This window comes from Dipteris shenzhenensis, chromosome 12 (genome assembly GCF_047967505.1).
Source record: "Dipteris shenzhenensis isolate YYH24624 ecotype China chromosome 12, Dip_SZ_1.0, whole genome shotgun sequence".
In the NCBI taxonomy this organism is placed as follows: domain Eukaryota; kingdom Viridiplantae; phylum Streptophyta; class Polypodiopsida; order Gleicheniales; family Dipteridaceae; genus Dipteris; species Dipteris shenzhenensis.
Window position 1 is genome coordinate 19,279,192 of NC_141607.1, and position 17,868 is coordinate 19,297,059.

At 40.9% G+C, this 17,868-nt stretch overlaps 1 protein-coding gene across 1 annotated transcript; it reads right to left on the reverse strand.

Annotated features, from left to right (window-relative positions):
* Positions 1-1,559: 1,559 nt before the first annotated feature.
* Positions 1,560-16,829, reverse strand: LOC147895941 (cytochrome P450 CYP72A616-like). Its single transcript, XM_087382897.1, has 5 exons — positions 16,534-16,829; positions 16,224-16,447; positions 2,709-2,959; positions 2,182-2,572; positions 1,560-2,084 (listed from the first exon to the last, which is right to left on the reverse strand). Exons 1-5 carry the CDS (start codon positions 16,826-16,828, stop codon positions 1,641-1,643), a joined length of 1,605 nt encoding a protein of 534 aa, XP_087239023.1. The 5' UTR covers position 16,829; the 3' UTR covers positions 1,560-1,640.
* Between the last annotated feature and the right edge of the window lie 1,039 nt (positions 16,830-17,868).

Sequence of the window (17,868 nt, forward strand, 5' to 3'; positions counted from 1 at the left end):
CATGCCAATCACAAAACACTTCAAACAGTTACAAGACCTCAAATACGCGGGCTTCATAAACATGTCATTGTTGCAACAAAACCCTTCTGATTATCGGAAAACTAGGATCACATAGATGTTAAACAATACCTCAGCAACTCCAAGAACAATAAAAAGGATCCTATTCCTTTCAAATAATCCTCTAAAAAAAATAACAAGAATCTCTTTTCCTTTTGAATAGTCCGCTCAAAACAACTGAATGTATTCATCAAACTCTTTGATGGATACACCCAATAATTAACATAACTTTCTCATACAACCTCCAAATTTAGGCCTCTAAGTACTCAAATCTATTGGCTTACCATACCCATCCATAAGTTGGATTTTTTAACTTCTACTTTAAAAAAACCTTCTAAGGATACCTAAATCCACTGAAGCTTTGAAAATGCTAGCATGGGCTAATATTTGAAAGGGTATATTTGGGAAAGTTTCAAACACTTCCATAACTATGTTCTTGAAAGATAAGCTGAACAAACTACACTTTCATGATTATATTCAAGGAAGGTGGATGGTGGGAGTGTGTTGGGAATTGCTACTCATGGAGTTGCTATATGGAAAGGCTTATTGTTGTTGTTTTTTTTGCAAGATTTGTGTGGTTTGGTTGTCATGGTTGAGAGAGGGGATGGTGTTGGTAAAGGGATTGAGTATGGATTGATGTAGAATGCTAGTCTTTTATCTTCTCATGTTGATTTCTCGAGTTGGCACCTTGGGGGCCTTAATGTGATTAGTGATGGTAGAGAATGTGCAAACATGGTTATTTGAAGAAGAAAATGTTGTTGGAGTTATTGTTTTTGCGGATCACAGTACTCTTGGTATGGATTTTGTTAGAGATTGCAATGGTCATTCATGTAGATGAGTCTGCAGTGACTGATGTTGATTTTGCTAAGGTTCTAGAGGTATTTAATCGTTGTCAAAGTTTGAATATGATGTTTATTTAAGAGTTTTGCAAAGGATTTGGTTGTGGAGAAGAGGAATGCTTTTATCTGCTATTCAACAACTTGTGTTTAACAATTGTGTTGTAATTAGTGATGGATCATCTTCTAGAAAGAAGGATTGATTTGTAGGAAGGTGTTGAAGAACTCAACATTGTGTGTGTTCAATATATTTGATTATGTTTCACATTTGAATTATCCATTTTATGAAAGATTTATGTAGCGTTTTCATATTGTATATTTATTGTGTACATGTATTTTTGACGTTGTTTGTTAAGATTTAGTATAGTTAGATGTGGCAAATAGTTATTAGGCTAGTAAATTTCAAGGGTTAAAAGGGGGGCTTGGGGGGCGTCCTTGGGAGAGAGTGACGTCTCTGGTGGGTGTAAGTGTAAGCGCCTCACACAACAAAGCATCTTTGGGACAGAGTTGACATGTCTTTTGGGTGTACGTGCGTCACACAACAAAGCAGGCTCTAAAAAAAACAAAGTGACATGGAAAGTAAAGACAAATGGCTCTCAAAACAAAACAAAGTGACATGGAAAGTAAAGACAATCTATTACATGGACTCTGAACGTCGCGAATTTGAGATGGCTGTGAATTGCGACGGAAAGTAATGCATTTATAGATATTAAACGGAAGGTAGCAACAAGGAGCTAATTAAGATATTCAGGCGGGGATGGACGGCAGCTTTTGGAAGATAATGTGCATGCCATGCTGGGGCTGGAGGGTGAGGACGGTGATGGGGGAGTGGGAGTAGGAGGGGGAGAGGCGAAAGGAGAAGCGTTGGAGGAGGGTGGCGAGGGCGATCTTGGCCTCGAGCATGGCGAAGGTCTGCCCGACGCAGTTGCGAGGACCCATGCCGAACGGCATGAAGGCGCACGGATTCGATGAAGCCTTCGCTATGCCCTCCGTAAATCGCCCAGGATTGAACTCATGCACGTCGGCTCCCCAGAACCTCTCGTCGTGATGGAACACTATTATCGGCACCACCGCCACTGACCCCTCCGCCATCACCAGCTTCTCTCCCAGCCTCATCTCCTTCGACGCTTTCCTGAACACGAACGTCGCCGGCGGATACAACCTCAGCGTCTCGTTCAGCACCATCCCCACCTGCAGCAGCACCACCCATCAACCACACATTATCAGTCTACCGCATCTAACTGTCCTCTTCGCAACCCGTCCACATACCGCATCTTCGCCTACTTACAATCTTTAGACTGTTCATCGATTCCGCCGTAGGTGCCTCTTTCCTCCCGCACACCCCCAGAACCTCCTCCCTCGCCTTCCCTTGCCACTCCTCGTTGCCCCCCAATAGCATCGCCGCCCACGTTAGTAGCGTCGACGTCGTCTCGTGCCCCGCGAAGAAGAACGTCTTGCACTCGTCCACGATTTCTCCTATCTCCAGGGTCAAGTTCCTCTGGCTACCTTGCAGTTCTTTCCTGTTTGCCGCCATCATCAACCCCAGCAGATCGTTCCCGTATGAGCTCCCGCGCCCTCCTTTGATGGATTCCATGCGCTTGTAAATCATCTGACGCAGCAACGTCTGGATTTGGCGGTCGAGATTCCAACGGTAGCGATTCATTGCAGTTGGCACGAATCTGAACGTAGAGGTACAAACGACGGATAATTAAATCTGCTGATGACTTCCCAATCTTCCAGAACAGCATCAAACTTGAGATCAGCATCGAATCAAGAGAAAGAACAGCAAGGCCGGGCGGCGGGGAGAGGAAATACCTTGATCCTGGAATGTAGACGGTACGGATAATCTTATCGAGTATTAACTGCTGTTGATGTTGTATCTCAAAAACTTGCTTGCCCTGTGAGAAGCTGCTCCCAAAAGCCGTGTGTGCAATAATATCTGCGGTCAAATTTCTGAACTCTGCCAGAACCTCGATTTCCTTACATCCTGATGCCTCTTTATCAATCTCAGCTCCCCAGTTCTCCATCATAGACACCGCGCATGCTGCAATTGTTGGCGTCATAGCCTGTACATAGTCAACGGTCATCTCTTATATCTCTTACGGCGAAGTATCCCGTACGTGAGAGGAGGGAGGCTCGCGGGAGGTCCGGTGAGAGGAGGGAGGCTCGCGGGAGGTCCGGAAGGGGTGGAGAGATTAATTAGAGATATAAAAGATGGCGACCACGCAGAGAAGGCTCGGGGATATGGTCGCTCGCGGGAGGTTCGGGGATATGGCGACCACGCAGCGAGGGTTGGCAGAGGCAGTGTCTGGCAGAGGCAGCAGACTGCCAGACATTGCGCGGACCAGAGTGGGGGCAGATTAGTCAGTGGCAGAGGCTGGAGTAAATGGGGCGACGGCTGGAGTAACTCTGGCTGCACACGTGGCACCATGCGAGGGGCCGTCAGCGAGGGACACGCAGTCTTCCAGAGCCATCGCGTCAGCTTGCAGAGCTTGCAGTGCAGTGTGCACCGCGCGCGAAAATCGATGCATGGCAGAGGCAGACTGCCAGACACTGCGCGGACCAGAGTGCAGGTAGACTAGATGGGGCATGACGTGAACTTCGAGAGCAACACCAGGTGGCATGGCGGCGTGGAGGATAGGGAGGCTTCGAGTTGCCACATGGCGTCGCCCAGCGTGGGAGCAGAGAGACATCGTGGAGGCAGTGCACAGAGGGTGCACGGATTGGTATCATTCATGAGGACCCGAGGTTGGCGGCTGTTGCAGGTGCACTGTGCTGTAAATGCATGGCGGCGGGGTTTTGAACGACTGCGCGGCGCGCCAACCCACCTGGGCACTCTCCAGCTCTTCAGAGTCGCCTCTCACTCCAACCTCCTCCACTTTCGCCGCCCCTGCTCCAACCTCCTCCAAATTCCCCATCTCACTCCGTCCATGGCCGTTCCGACTCCCGCCTCCCCTCCGTTCTAACTCCGATTCGCCTCCCCTTCGTTTCACCTCGCGCCTGACAACACGCGCGCCACCTCTGTTCTTCCGACACCTACGTGCCCTCTGTTCTTCCGACACCCACCTGACAGTGATCGTCCCCTTCCACATCTTGACAGATTTCTGGAGTCTCTTGACATCTTGACAGACGGAATCTTGGTTGGAGCGGACGGAATCAATCAAGCTCTCCTATGTTCCATTGGAAAAAAGGCATAGTCTTTCTTTTTACATCAGTGCATGCTCTCTCTCTCTCTCTCTTACTCTCTACGTTTTTAGGATAATTTTTTAAAAACTCTCTCTCTCTCTCACTCTCTACGTTTTTATCCCTATCTCTCTCTCTCTACGTTTTACTCTCTCTCTCTACGTTTTTATACCTAGAGCAAAACGTAGAGAGAGAGAGATATAGGGATAAAAACGTAGAGAGAGAGAGAGATCTCTACGTTTTGCTCTCTCTCTCTCCGTTTTTATCCCTAGAGAAAAATGTAGAGAGAGAGAGAGATAGGGATAGGGATAAAAACGTAGAGAGAGAGAGAGATAGGGATAAAAATGTAGAGAGAGAGAGAGAGAGAGGATAAAAACAAAGAGAGAGAGAGAGAGAGAGAGAGAGAGAGATTTTGATTTAAAAATGAAAAAATTTATGGCACTTTTAGATACTAATATTTTTAGCATAATATAAACATGTCTTGAATGTGGAGAGAGAGAGAGAGAGAGAAAGAGAGAGAGAGTGAAACAGAGAGAGAGAGAGAGAGATTTTAATATGTTTAACGTTTTAATAGCATTTTTTAGCATGTTAAAACATTTATGGCACTTTTTAGATACTAATATTTTTAATGCTTTAATAATATATTTTTAGACATTTTATGATCATATAACAATAATAATATTATAGTATGTTTTTAAGATAATAAATTTAATCTAAAATAAAAATTTCTAATTTTTAAGATGTTTTTAATGAAGCAATTAATATTTCTAATGTTTTGAAAACATGTTTCAAGATGATTTTAATCATATATTTTTATAAGATTTTACCATGTTAGAAACATTTATGGCATTTTTAGATACTATTTTCAACGTTTTAATAATATATTTTTATAATTATTTTAAATATAATTATAGTATGGTTTTAAGATACTATTTTTAATCTAAAAGAGAAATTTTTAGATATTTTATGATCATATTAGTTCCATAATCATTTAACATAATAATATTATAGTATGTTTTTAAGATAATAAATTTAATCTAAAATAGAAATTTCTAATTTTTAAGATACTAATTTTTAAGATGTTTTTAATGAAGCAATTAATATTTCTAATGTTTTGAAAACATGTTTCAAGATGATTTTAATCATATATTTTTATAAGATTTTACCATGTTAGAAACATTTATGGCATTTTTAGATACTATTTTCAACGTTTTAATAATATATTTTTATAATTATTTTAAATATAATTATAGTATGGTTTTAAGATACTATTTTTAATCTAAAAGAGAAATTTATTATGTTTTTAAGATACTATTTTTAAAGATGCTTTTAATGAATCAATTTGATAATAATAATTAATACTAATAATGTTTCAACATGTTTCTCTCTCTCTCTCCACATTCAAGAACATGTCCCCACATTCACATGTTCCCACATTCAAGAACATATTTTTATTGTTTTGCAAACATCTTTTGAAAACATTAATATGTGAACATGTTCTTGAATGTGGAGAGAGGGAGAGAGAGATTTAGATTTTAATACGTTTTTAAAACAAAAACATTTATGGCATTTTTTGATACTAATATTTTTAACGTACTATAAACATACCATAAACATGTCTTGAATGTGGAGAGAGAGAGAGAGCATGCTAAGGCATTTTTAGATACTAATATTTTTAATGTCTTAGCAGAGCATGCCTTAGCATGCTCTGCTAAGACATTAAAAACCATAGACCCCATGTTTTTAATTTGCTTCAATAATAATTGTTATTTTTTTAATGTTATGCAAACATGTTTTATTGACAGCTGCCCAGTTGAAGTGCCAGCTCTCCCTCTAGCAGACGGAATCTTGCCTCGAGCGGACGGAATCGATCGAGCTCTCCTTGGGAACAAGGCATAGTCTTTTTTTTAGCATGCTCTCTCTCTCTCTCTCTCTCTCTCTCTCTCTCTCTCTCTCCACATTCAAGAACATGTTTTTATTGTTTTGAAAACATCTTATGAAAACATTAATATGTGGACATGTTCTTGAATGTGGAGAGAGAGAGAGGGAGAGATTTAGATTTTAATATGTTTTTAAAACAAAAACATTTATGGCATTTTTAGATAATAATATTTTTAACGGCTTTTTTTTAGTATGGTCTCTAGATTTTCGGGGGGAGAGGGGGGGGAGGGATGTATGTTTGACATATTGCCATATCTTTAAAAAAATGCATGAAATGGGCAATAATGATCGACATTTCTTATACTTTATAAGGACAAACCTTCATTGAGAATGTGTTATAATGTAGGGCAATAGGTTAGGGGCTAATGGTGAGAAATAATAAGGTGTATTCCTTGAGGCAGTAAATCCCATATGGGCAAGAAGGTGATGGTGAGGAGAGGTGATGGAGAGTTCAAGAGTAGTTGCACCACAAGGAGAAAGCAAAAAGAGAAGCATTTATTTCGGGGGGAGAGGAGGGGGGGGAGGGATGATTCGTGGGGAAGGTAGTAGGGTTGAAAAGTTTGTTTGTGGCCGTTGATGAGAAAGGCATGATGTAGCTTAGAGAGCAGGTTTGGGTTGTAGGATTGAGAGGGAGAAGGACATTGTTCGGGGCATATAGACCTTGGGAATGTCCCTGTAGATGAGTATGGGAGGTAAAAGAAGCGTTTGTAAATCAATATAGCTTGCATCATAGCTTAAAGGAGATGAAGATTCTTCAATAGGGAGTTCAGCATTAATTAAGCATCCAATATAGGAGACTTTGATAGATGTCTAGGAATAGATAGAAATGTGTCCAAAGCCAATGGTGGTGGGCGTTCCATAAATTTTAGGCAGTGTTGGTAATTAGACTTGGTGCATGATGATTCGTGGGGAAGGTAGTAGGGTTGAAAAGTTTGTTTGTGGCTGTTGATGAGAAAGCCATGATGTTGCTCAAAGAGCAGGTTTGGGTTGCCAAATCTGTCAGGAGGGGTGAGAGGGAGAAGGACGTTGTTGGGGGGCATGTAGACCTTGGGAATGTCCCTGTAGATGAGGATGGGAGGTAGAAGAAGCGTTTGCAAAATGGTGTAGCTTGCATCATAGCTTAAAGGAGATGCCCTTCTTCAATAGGGAGTTCAGCATCAATTAAGGATCCAATGTAGGAGGCTTTGATAGATGTATAGGATTTGTCTCAATCTTTAAAGCCTTGAGTCTAATGCAGTTTGACAAATGAGTCAATATACATCCCTAAAAATGTGTTTCTATTTTGTTTCGGCCGCAGTTTGCAAGGATGACTTCTGCCATTGTTCCCCACATTGAAGAGGAAATTTCTGGCATTGTGGTGCCGTCCTTTTGTGAACGACGAAGTGTGTGTGAAATGCAACAAGTTGCAAGGGCAGAGAGTTCTACGATTTCTGACATTGTCGTGTCATCTTTTCATGAACGACGAAGCCTTCGTGCAATGAAACGAGTGGCAAGAGCGAGGGCTTCCACTGGTGGGACAAATCAGACAGCTAAGTGCTTCGCCAAACAAAATGGTGTTACTGTTAAGTCCATCCATGAACATCGCACTTTTGCTATAATGAAACGTCTTAGAGGGGAGGGACCTTCCACCCGTGCAGGACCTTCCACCCGTGCAAAAAAGTATGCAAGGAAGTGTCTGTCATCTTCAAGGCGATATGGTCTCTCTATTATGCGTCCTTTGAAGTCCATTCAAAATGTATGCGAGCATAATGGTGATGTGAATGCTATGAATACAAGATATCTAACATCCTTATGGAGAGAAGTCCATCCTGAAAATGATGGAGTGGTAACAGAGGGTAGGGGTGCATCCTCTGAAACTCTCATTGAGAGGATTGCTCATATTGAGAATAATGTAAATGACACGAACCAATATGTACGACAACTTTTAGGGGGGGGTGAAGAAGGCTCAGTAGTATGTGATAGAGGATGTAGGTTGCAAGTTGACAAGCTAAAAGAGCAAGTTGATCTATTGTGCACCGAGGTGTCAACATTCAAAATTGGTTTGAAGAGGCTAACAGCCTTGATGACAAGGATGAGCCGTAAGTTGGAGCGCATTACAGCTCATGAAAATTGAGATGGTTTTGGGACTTCTATATTGCTTTTTGTAAAGCATCGCAAAGTTCTTCTATGTTATTTGCATATTGGGGTCAATCTTAAGTTATTTAGTAGGATAGCCTTTTGTGCCTACCACACAAAACTTCTGTATTTGGTTTTCAATTGCAATAATAAATTTTTTTGAGCTTTCTTATCTTTATTTGATATATGTGGCAATGTAAGTCAAATTAATGTAAATAGAAATACATGGATATCTATGAGCTACAATTGATGGAGTATCGTTATATGTCATGGAAGGTAAGGAAGAAAGATTGATGAGTGAAATATATGTGAGTAACCTTGAATGATCCTAAGTCCTTCAGATACATTTATTTAATGTGCTCTCTTTTTGAGTACATATTTAATTATGATATTAGCGTATGTCATGCATGTAGATACATACATACACACAACTTACCTACATATATTGCTCATGTTCATGTACTCACACCCTTATGTTGTTCATCTTAGTTCCCAATCTTTGTATTTACTAGAATACATGTTACAAGAATGTCTGATCATCATATTCTTTAGGTTGCATCTACATACATGGCATTGAGTCTTTCCATACATATGTTTGCATGAATTTACACATATATGCATGCAATTATGCACTCATGTGCATGCACTCATACCCACAAAGCATTTACACCTACATATGTTTCATGGATGCATATCTTAAGCGAAAAGGTGAAAGCTTCATGCTACGAAATTACAATAGGAAGTTATAGGCTATTTTTGCATTTTGCATTGTCAAGCATTCCATTTAGCATGCATGAATATTTCTATTAGTTGACTCCATTTGGCATGCATCATTACTTCTACCAAATGAGTCCATGTACACTCCATTTATTTGATTGACAATTTAATCCTTTGCCTTATATGCCATAAATCCCAAACCTTATATATATATATATATATAGAGAGAGAGAGAGAGAGAGAGAGAGAGAGAGAATAAGATATATATAGTTCTGTTCATAAACAGACAATGGCAAAAGAAACAAGTTGTCATAGGAGAAAATTATGGGATTCAACACGCACGGCGCGTCGCAGTATTGCCAGACAGAGAACAATGTTGAAAAAACAAGGTTTTAGACACATGGAGCCAATTGTAGAGGTTGTTCATTGCAGACAACATAATCAAATGCAGGGACATAATGATATACAATGGAATGTAGATAATTTAACTTCTCTTGATAAGAGAAGTTTATTGCGTTCAACACGTAAGGCACGTCGCAATGTTGCTAGGCAGAGAACAATGCTCAAAAAGCAAGGTACAAGTACAACTATGGAATGTATGAGTACGGAGTTTGCTGATAGTCTTAGAGAAGGGAATGTTTTTTGTACTGCAATTAGAAGTGTGAGAGTGCAGCCACATGCAAGCATGGATTCTCACTTTCTAGAGCCAGCAGAATCTACTTTTTGCCCCAATGGTGCACCGAATGTGCAGCATTGTGTTGTTGGGGGAAGAAATACAATAGATGCTCCAGTAATAGGTACAACAATTCAATTGGATGCAGTTAGAGATTATGGGCAATCAAGGGCACGAGAGCATGTTGTTGGCAGCAATAGGAATGCATGTTTAGGGTCTAGGGGGATCCTATCTATCCTGCATCGATTTCCATTAAGGGATGACATAGGGCACCCATCTTTGTATCCATTGGTTTTCAATAGTCCTGTTGTTCATTCACTTGGAGGTATGGATTGCATATGCAGTTTTTGTCATGCTCAATTGTGGAAGCAAGAGACCAGAAGTATGCATCGGGTTGTGGGAAAGTATTGTTGTAAAGTTGGCCGTGTGTCATTGTTGCCATTGGAAGATCCACCAGAGATTTTAAAAGTTCTACTTCATGGAAGTGACGCTAGAAGCAGATCATTTAAGGATAATATAAGAGCCTATAATAGTGTCATGGCGTTTGCCTCATTGGGAGCCCAAGTTGATCAAATGTTTTCTGGGAATAGTGGTATACATAATTTTCGGATTCACGGCACAGTGTATCATCGTGTTGGGAGTTTGCTACCTGATGAGTCTAGACAGGAGCTTCCACGGTTTGCACAATTATATGTCCATGATACAGATCATGAGTTGCAAAACCGTTTGGATGGGATGCCTGGTTTGAATCTTGGCATTTTGGAATTGTTGCAAAGGATGATGCATGAATGCAATCCGTATGCCAATGCACTGGTTGCTGTGGGGGAAGTATTGAGAAGAAATCCACATGCAAACTTGAAGATGGTAATTTGTGAGAGCCGGTCAACCTCAAGACAGTACTTGGTCCCAATAGCTAGCGAGGTTGCTGCTATCATGCCAGGGCAAGGGGATGATTCTGATGTTGGGAATCGAGACATCCAGTTTTTAAGACGCAATGGATTGATAACCAGAATATCAAATTTGCATCGATCATACATGTCTCTCATGTATGTTCTTCTATTTCCCCGAGGGGAGGATGGATGGCATTTATATATTCCTTATAGAGATGTTCCTACTCACGTATCATTACATGATGTACAAAGGAAAAATTGTGTGACACAGAGACAGTATTATGCGTACCGTCTGCAGGTAAGGCCTGATACAAGTGCGTGCCTTCTACAAGGGGGGAGATTATTGCAACAATATATTGTTGATGCACATAGTAGTATGGAAGAGTCCAGATTGGTGTGGATACGTAACAATCAATCTTCTTTACGTGCAGAAGTTTATCAAGGATTGATGGACATGCTAAACGCAGCTGATGCGGTCCATAATGTATTGGGCAATGCTGTCGGACATAGAGTTGTGTTGCCATCCTCTTTTACAGGAGGACCGCGGTATATGTGCCAGTTATACCAGGATGCAATGGCAATTGTGAGAAAAAAGGGTAAACCAGATTTGTTTATTACCTTCACCTGCAACCCAAAATGGTCAGAAATATCTGAAGGATTGTTGCCAGGTCAAAGAGCACAAGATCGCCCGGATTTGACAACCCGTGTATTTTATCAAAAACACAAGGATCTGATACAGTCGATTATAAAGCATGATTTGTTTGGAAAAGTTGCTGGGTACGTATGTGTGATTGAGTTTCAAAAGAGAGGTCTTCCACACTCACACATACTATTGATTTTGGAAGGTGCATTCAAACCTACTCAGGTTGGTCACTATGATCAATTGGTATGTGCAGAAGTTCCAGATAAAACCCTTTTCCCTGAGTTGCATGAGATTATTGCACAATGCAATGTTCATGGCCCATGTGGTGTACTTAATGTCTCTGCTCCTTGCATGTTTGATGGCAAATGTAGTCGTCACTATCCACGTCCCTTCTCTCAGTCTACTGTGGTGGGTAACGATGGTTACCCTATCTACATGCGTCGAGATGATGGTAGAAAGATACGGGTGAAAGAGGGTATAGTGGATAATCGTTGGATTGTGCCATTCAATCCTTTCCTCTCTATGAAGTACAAGGCACATATCAACGTTGAAATTTGTTCCACAATTACTGCAGTCAAGTATTTATATAAATACGTGTATAAGGGACATGACAGAGCAACCATCAGGATGCAGATAAATCGTGTGGAAGGACAAGGACAACTACACAACCCAGTTGATTGTGGAATTGATGAGATAAACTATTACCTAGATTCACGTTATGTATCAGCATCAGAAGCATGCTGGCGCATTTATGAGTATGATATGCATGATGAAAAGCCAGATGTACAAAGGTTGCAAGTCCATCTTCCGATGTTGAATAATGTGATATTCAGAGATGATGATGATTTGCACAATGTGGTCGATAGGGAACAGAACAGAAAGACCAGCCTCACAGAATGGTTCACTTACAACCGATTGCAACATGATGCAGATAATTTGCTTTACAGTGACTTTCCATGCGAGATGGTTTGGAACAAATCCAATAAAAAGTGGTCTAGAAGAAGGCAGGGCAATAGCATTGGTCGGATGTATAACATTTCTCCATCTACTGGTGAATTATATTTCATGCGTATGCTACTTAACGTTTGCAAGGGTTGTAAGTGTTTTGATGACTTGCGCACTTTTGATGGGCAAGTTTACCCTACTTTCAAGGCAGCATGTATAGCTAGAGGGTTATTGGAAAGTGATGAGGAATGGTTTATCTGCATGCAAGAGGCCGTTTTACATCAAAATAGCACACAGTTGAGGCACCTTTTTGTTGCAATTTTGATTTTTTGTGAGCCAACATCTCCAGGAATTTTGTGGGAAAGATTCTCAGACGATCTATCGGATGATTTCTTCCATGCATTCGAATCAAGTATGGTTGACCGTCGTGGATTGGCACGGAAGGAGGCTCTATGGCACTTGGAGCATATTCTCCAACAACATGGGAGAAGGTTGGTAGAGTTTGATGGATTGCCTACCTTGGATAGATCATGTGTATTGGCAGCTACAAATGTTCTATTGCAAGAAGAAAGAATGTTTGATTTTGAGAGTGAGGCACGACTTGGTCAACAGATGGAAAGTACCTTAAATCATTGCCAGCGGACTGCCTTCGATCAGATTCTGGCAGCGGTCTATGCAAATGTTGGTGCGATGTTTTTTCTTGATGGTCCAGGAGGATCTGGAAAGACTTTCCTATACAATTGTTTGCTTTCTAGGTTGCGTGGGGAGAGGCATGTCGCTTTAGCATGCGCTTCTTCTGGGATTGCAGCGTTGTTACTAAGTAATGGACGCACAGCACACTCGCGGTTCAAGATACCACTGGATTTGGATGCCACCAGCAGTTGCAATATAAAGGTTAACAGTCATCTTGCAGATGTTCTGAAGATAGCAAAGTTGATAATATGGGATGAGGCACCTATGACTCATCGATTCGCATTTGAGGCACTGGATAGGACGCTGCAAGATATCATGTCAAATGACCAACTGTTTGGTGGAAAGGTGGTGTTGTTAGGGGGGGATTTTAGGCAGGTCTTGCCAGTTATTCCCAAGGCAAGACGAGAAGATATTGTCAATTCTACATTGTGCCACTCAAGGATTTGGAGATGCATCAAGGTATTGAAGCTGGTACAGAATATGCGGGTTATTCAGGAAGGTGATAATTCAATAGAGCAGGAATTCATACAATGGGTGTTAGATATTGGAAATGGAACTAGCAGGCATATAAGAGAAGACACTGTTGCAATCCCATCAAAGATGCTTTTAAGGACAAACTCTATGGAAGGTCTGATTGAGTGGGTGTATACAGGACTTACAAGGGTTGTGGATTATGCATCGTATTTTCGAGACCGCGCTATTCTCGCACCTCGAAACCTTGAAGTTGATGCAGTCAATGCTACTGCACTAAAGGCAATGCCTGGCGAGGAAAAGGAGTATCTAAGTGCAGACTCAGTAGAGAGCTCATGTGGAGATTCTTTTTTGTATGCAGTAGAGTATCTTAACACACTCGATCTTGGTGGTGGATACCCACCTCATCGGCTGGTTTTGAAACAAAATGCTCCTCTCATTTTGTTGCGCAATCTAAATCCTCGACAAGGATTATGCAATGGGACTCGGCTGATATGCAAAGAGTTCCACACGAAGGTATTGGAAGTTGAGATTATCACTGGTACCAATGCTGGAGATAGGATGTTCATTCCAAGAGTAACTTTCATTCCCAGTAACTTGAAACTTCCATTCGATATGAGAAGAAGGCAATTTCCTGTTCGGCTAGCATTTGGCATGACGATAAACAAGGCACAGGGCCAAACAATGTCTATCCTAGGCTTATACTTGGCGACACCGGTGTTTAGTCACGGGCAATTATACGTGGCTTTCTCGCGTGTCCGATCATCAAATGCAGTCAAAGTATTCCTTCCAGAGAGTGTGGATCGAGTTAGTGATGAGGATGCTGAAATGAGTTGTACCACAAATGTTGTATACAAAGAGGTTTTACAATTGGCATCAAGAAGAACCTAGCAGTATGCCAATGCTCTTTGAAAGCCTCTTCAGACTTTGGTGGGTGATAAATTTTCACAGTCTTTTTTGTATCGTTGTGTTCTTTTAGGCAATCAAAGGTCTATCAATTGTAAGCCTTTGAAGTGTGGATTAAAAATTGGTGATGACTATTTTTGTATAATTTTCATGAGCTCATTTCATATTCCATTCAAACAATGTCGTCTCTAGAATTTTGACAATGTATGATTTTTGTGAGTTTTATGGGTTCACGCATTGTTATTTTTTCTTCAAATTATGGATTATCAAATGTACTATAACTAATTTTCTTTTTAATTTGTGGCTTGGTGAAGCCTTTTAATTTCTTCTCTATATTTATGTTGACACATCTATTGTTACTGTAATATGATATGTATTGTTATTGTAATATGATATGATAGGATGGCAGCGTCATTTACATTCACCACCGAGACAACTGTACAGGTAGCAGGTACATAATTGTGTAGTAGTCAGTTGCTAAGTTGACTTATTTAATAGTATAGTCATTTACCTTTAGGAATATACAGATCCCGATGGTTGGAGAGCTGGGGTGCGCGCCCAGCTATTGGTTGACATCTTGGAGTTGGAGAGCTTTATTGGGTAGATAACCTATATATATATTTATTTATTTATTATTTTTTTTCATATAGGTGAAAGCTACTTAGGTTACATATATAAGTGAATAAACATGATATTATTTTCCTTTAGGGCGGTTCCCGACTCAAGTTTTGCAATGAATCTCCTCGGTCCAGCGTATGATGGGGTGGAACGTCTCAATCTTGGATATTTTGCCGTGAGTTCTCAGCGTCTTGCTGGGAATAATAGTCCCCAGACCATCTATGTGCGCTTCATTGGGTACCTGGAGCCGATGGGAACAGATGTATTTTATCGAGGGGCGAACGGAGACTTTGTATATGCATTTATGTACCACATACACACTCCTGTGCGCCAGCGTAAGTATTCTAATTAATGTGGAGTATTATTAAGACACAATTCTAAATTTTCCTTGATTTAATGATTATAATTCTTAAATGACCTTTTTGCCTTGCGTAGGTCGACGCCGCGCACGTGTGGTGGTGCGTGGGGTGGGACATAGACGTAGTCTATTTTCTTAGGGGACCTGATATAGACACTCTGTATGTAGATATATGAATTTGTAAGATTTTGTAGTACTCTTTTATAGAGCGTATATTTTGTTAGGTATGCTAATTTTAAGTAAATCTTATTTTGTTGTGTTTATTGAAGCATGCACATATACGTTTATACTCAAACAAATTCATAAATTCTATTTATTTATACTCAAACACGTTTATTTCAAAAAAAATCATGAATTCTATTTATTTATACTCAAACTAATGTATCCCCATAGACCAAGATTGATTGTGTTACAATCTAGCACTACATTGGCATACAATGCATTACGCACATAATCTTGCAAAATTCCATATATGAAAGCAAAGAGGGGATATGCATACAAACATGTTTAATACAAACAAATTCATGAATTTTATTTATTTATACTTAAACTAATGTATCCCATAAACCAACATTCATTGTGTTGCAATCTAGCACTACATTGGCATACAATGCATTACGCACGTAATCTTGCAAAGTTCCATGTATGAAAGCAGAGAGAGGATATGCATACAAACGTGTTTAATTCAAATAAATTCATGAATTTTATTTATTTACACTGAAACTAATGTATCCCATAAACCAAAATTGATTGTGTTGCAATCTAGCACTACATTGGCATACAATGCATTACGCACGTAATCTTGCAAAATTCCATGTATGAAAGCAGAGAGGGGATATGCATACAAACATGTTTAATTCAAACAAATTCATGAATTTTATGCACTTAATCTTGCAAATTTTTATGTATGAAAGCAGAGAGGGGGTTTTAGGAAAGCTGTTCGACAAAATTACACTGAGTGAGCCAAGCCAAGCGGTTCCAGTGTTGGAACTTCAGAATTTCTCTTTTGAAATTAAAGATCCCACCTTGAGACCCAGCAGAGCGGGTCTCCAACCCGTCGTAGACGGGTCAGGCTACTCGTGCTTTATAAAGGAATCATCAACAAGCTGCAAGGATGATCTTCAGGCGTCCAACTAGGGGCAATTGGTACAAGCTAGCTATAATTTTAGGAACGCACCTTCAGCTTCTCCATAAAGAAAGCGGGGCTGACTATTCGCCGATGTTGAGCCCATTTCTCTCCTTCGAGTGACGCTAGACCCTGGCCGATCAAGTCGCCAGTATCTGGCCTCCCTTTGGGCTTGGGGTAATGCCCGAATTTGTTCGACAGAACCTCCCTACCCTGCTCAGGCTCAGTCACAAACACCCTGGCCTGAGGGCCGAACCAAAAGAAAAACGGGTTGCCTGCACCACATTTTCAGAAATGTCAACACAAAGGACAATCTTACGATTATAGAGAAAAACAAGGCAAGAGATCTTCCAAAACTTACCAAACTTCTCTGACCATGCGTAGTAATGCGGTAGAATCCGTGGCCCAATGTCATGGGAGTGCTGGCGCATAGGAGATTTGCGAGCTTGCGTGCCCAACGAAGAGATATCAGGAATGTTTCCGCTGAGGAAACGATAAGGCATACCCTTCAACCCTTGATCTTCGAAAAAGCGCTTAGTCCGGAGGGGCTTCAACCACAGGTTCACAAATTGAGTCCAGACAAAGTAGGCCACACTGATAGCAAAGAGAACAAGAATCCATAGACCGATATTCCATGAGGCTGTGGTGAACTCCATACTACTAATCTCTCTGTCTCCGGCTCCTCCCTCTGTACCTCCCCTTAGTTATCCAATCCGCGATGCGACCTTCTTCTCTCCGTCTCCAACCAAGTACTTATACTTGACACGATGTTGCTTGGCGATCCCGCAAGGCCGGTCGATGCATAGAGAGACGCTGGAAGACGGCACGTATAGTTTATTATGTGGCGGCAGCTGCATGTGACCTTTAGAAGGTTCCATAAAGATTCCACCTATATCTTTTGCCTTGCCGCTAAAGGCAACTTCTCTAAATAGGACGTTCCCACGAAGAATTTGAAGGGACTCCCCTTGCAAAGGCCTCTTGCAGGTTTTCAGACTATTCAGAGCCTCTTGCAGGTTTTCTTTCGAGTCTAGAGATGAGGGGAGCCCTATTACGAGGACGTTCTCGTCTTCAAAACCAGGTGGACGGAAATATAGCCTTCATGCCACTTTTCTCTCGAGCCTGTTCCACTATGTCTGAAATGTTGAGGCTCATCCGTCTTCTGATGAGGCTCCTGTTAGACTATGGACCACTCGATCATTCTTTAGCATCAAGAGCGTCATGAACAATAGGAAAAAATAAGGTCCTCAATTCAAGGGGAGCTATTTTTCCACTTAACATCGGCAAGTGAGGACAAGCTCTAACCTCCAAGGGGTCCAAAAATGGGAGAAAGGCTTCACCTAATAAATCCATTCCAGCCATTACCACCATTACGATTATTCGTCATCATTCTACCTTGAAGGTTAAAAAGGTGCTCTGTGCAAGTTGTTTTGCAGACTTGAGGGAACACCTCTAGGCTTGTTAGGGAACTTTGCTACTTCTTATTTAATTGCATACATGTAGGAATATTCTCTTAGCCTCTCATGTTGGATGGTTGTTTAAAATTCAACACTATATATGCTCTAATCTAAAACATTACTACCTAAATTTAGAAAACTAGTGCTAGGTCACACCATAATGTGTGCGTGTGCATGCACGCATGCATGCATGAACACGTGCATGTCTGTGAGCACGCACGAGCATGTTTGCTTATTTGCAT

Bases quoted from the DNA above. Each gene is read 5' to 3' on its own strand.
- LOC147895941 (XM_087382897.1), bottom strand. From the start codon at position 16,828: ATGGAGTTCACCACAGCCTCATGGAATATCGGTCTATGGATTCTTGTT. The intron at 2,960-16,223 runs GTGCGTTCCTAA...GACTATGTACAG, and splicing joins TCTTTATGGAGAAGCTGAAG to GCTATGACGCCAACAATTGC. The intron at 2,085-2,181 runs GTAAGTAGGCGA...GTGCTGCTGCAG, and splicing joins CGATGAACAGTCTAAAGATT to GTGGGGATGGTGCTGAACGA.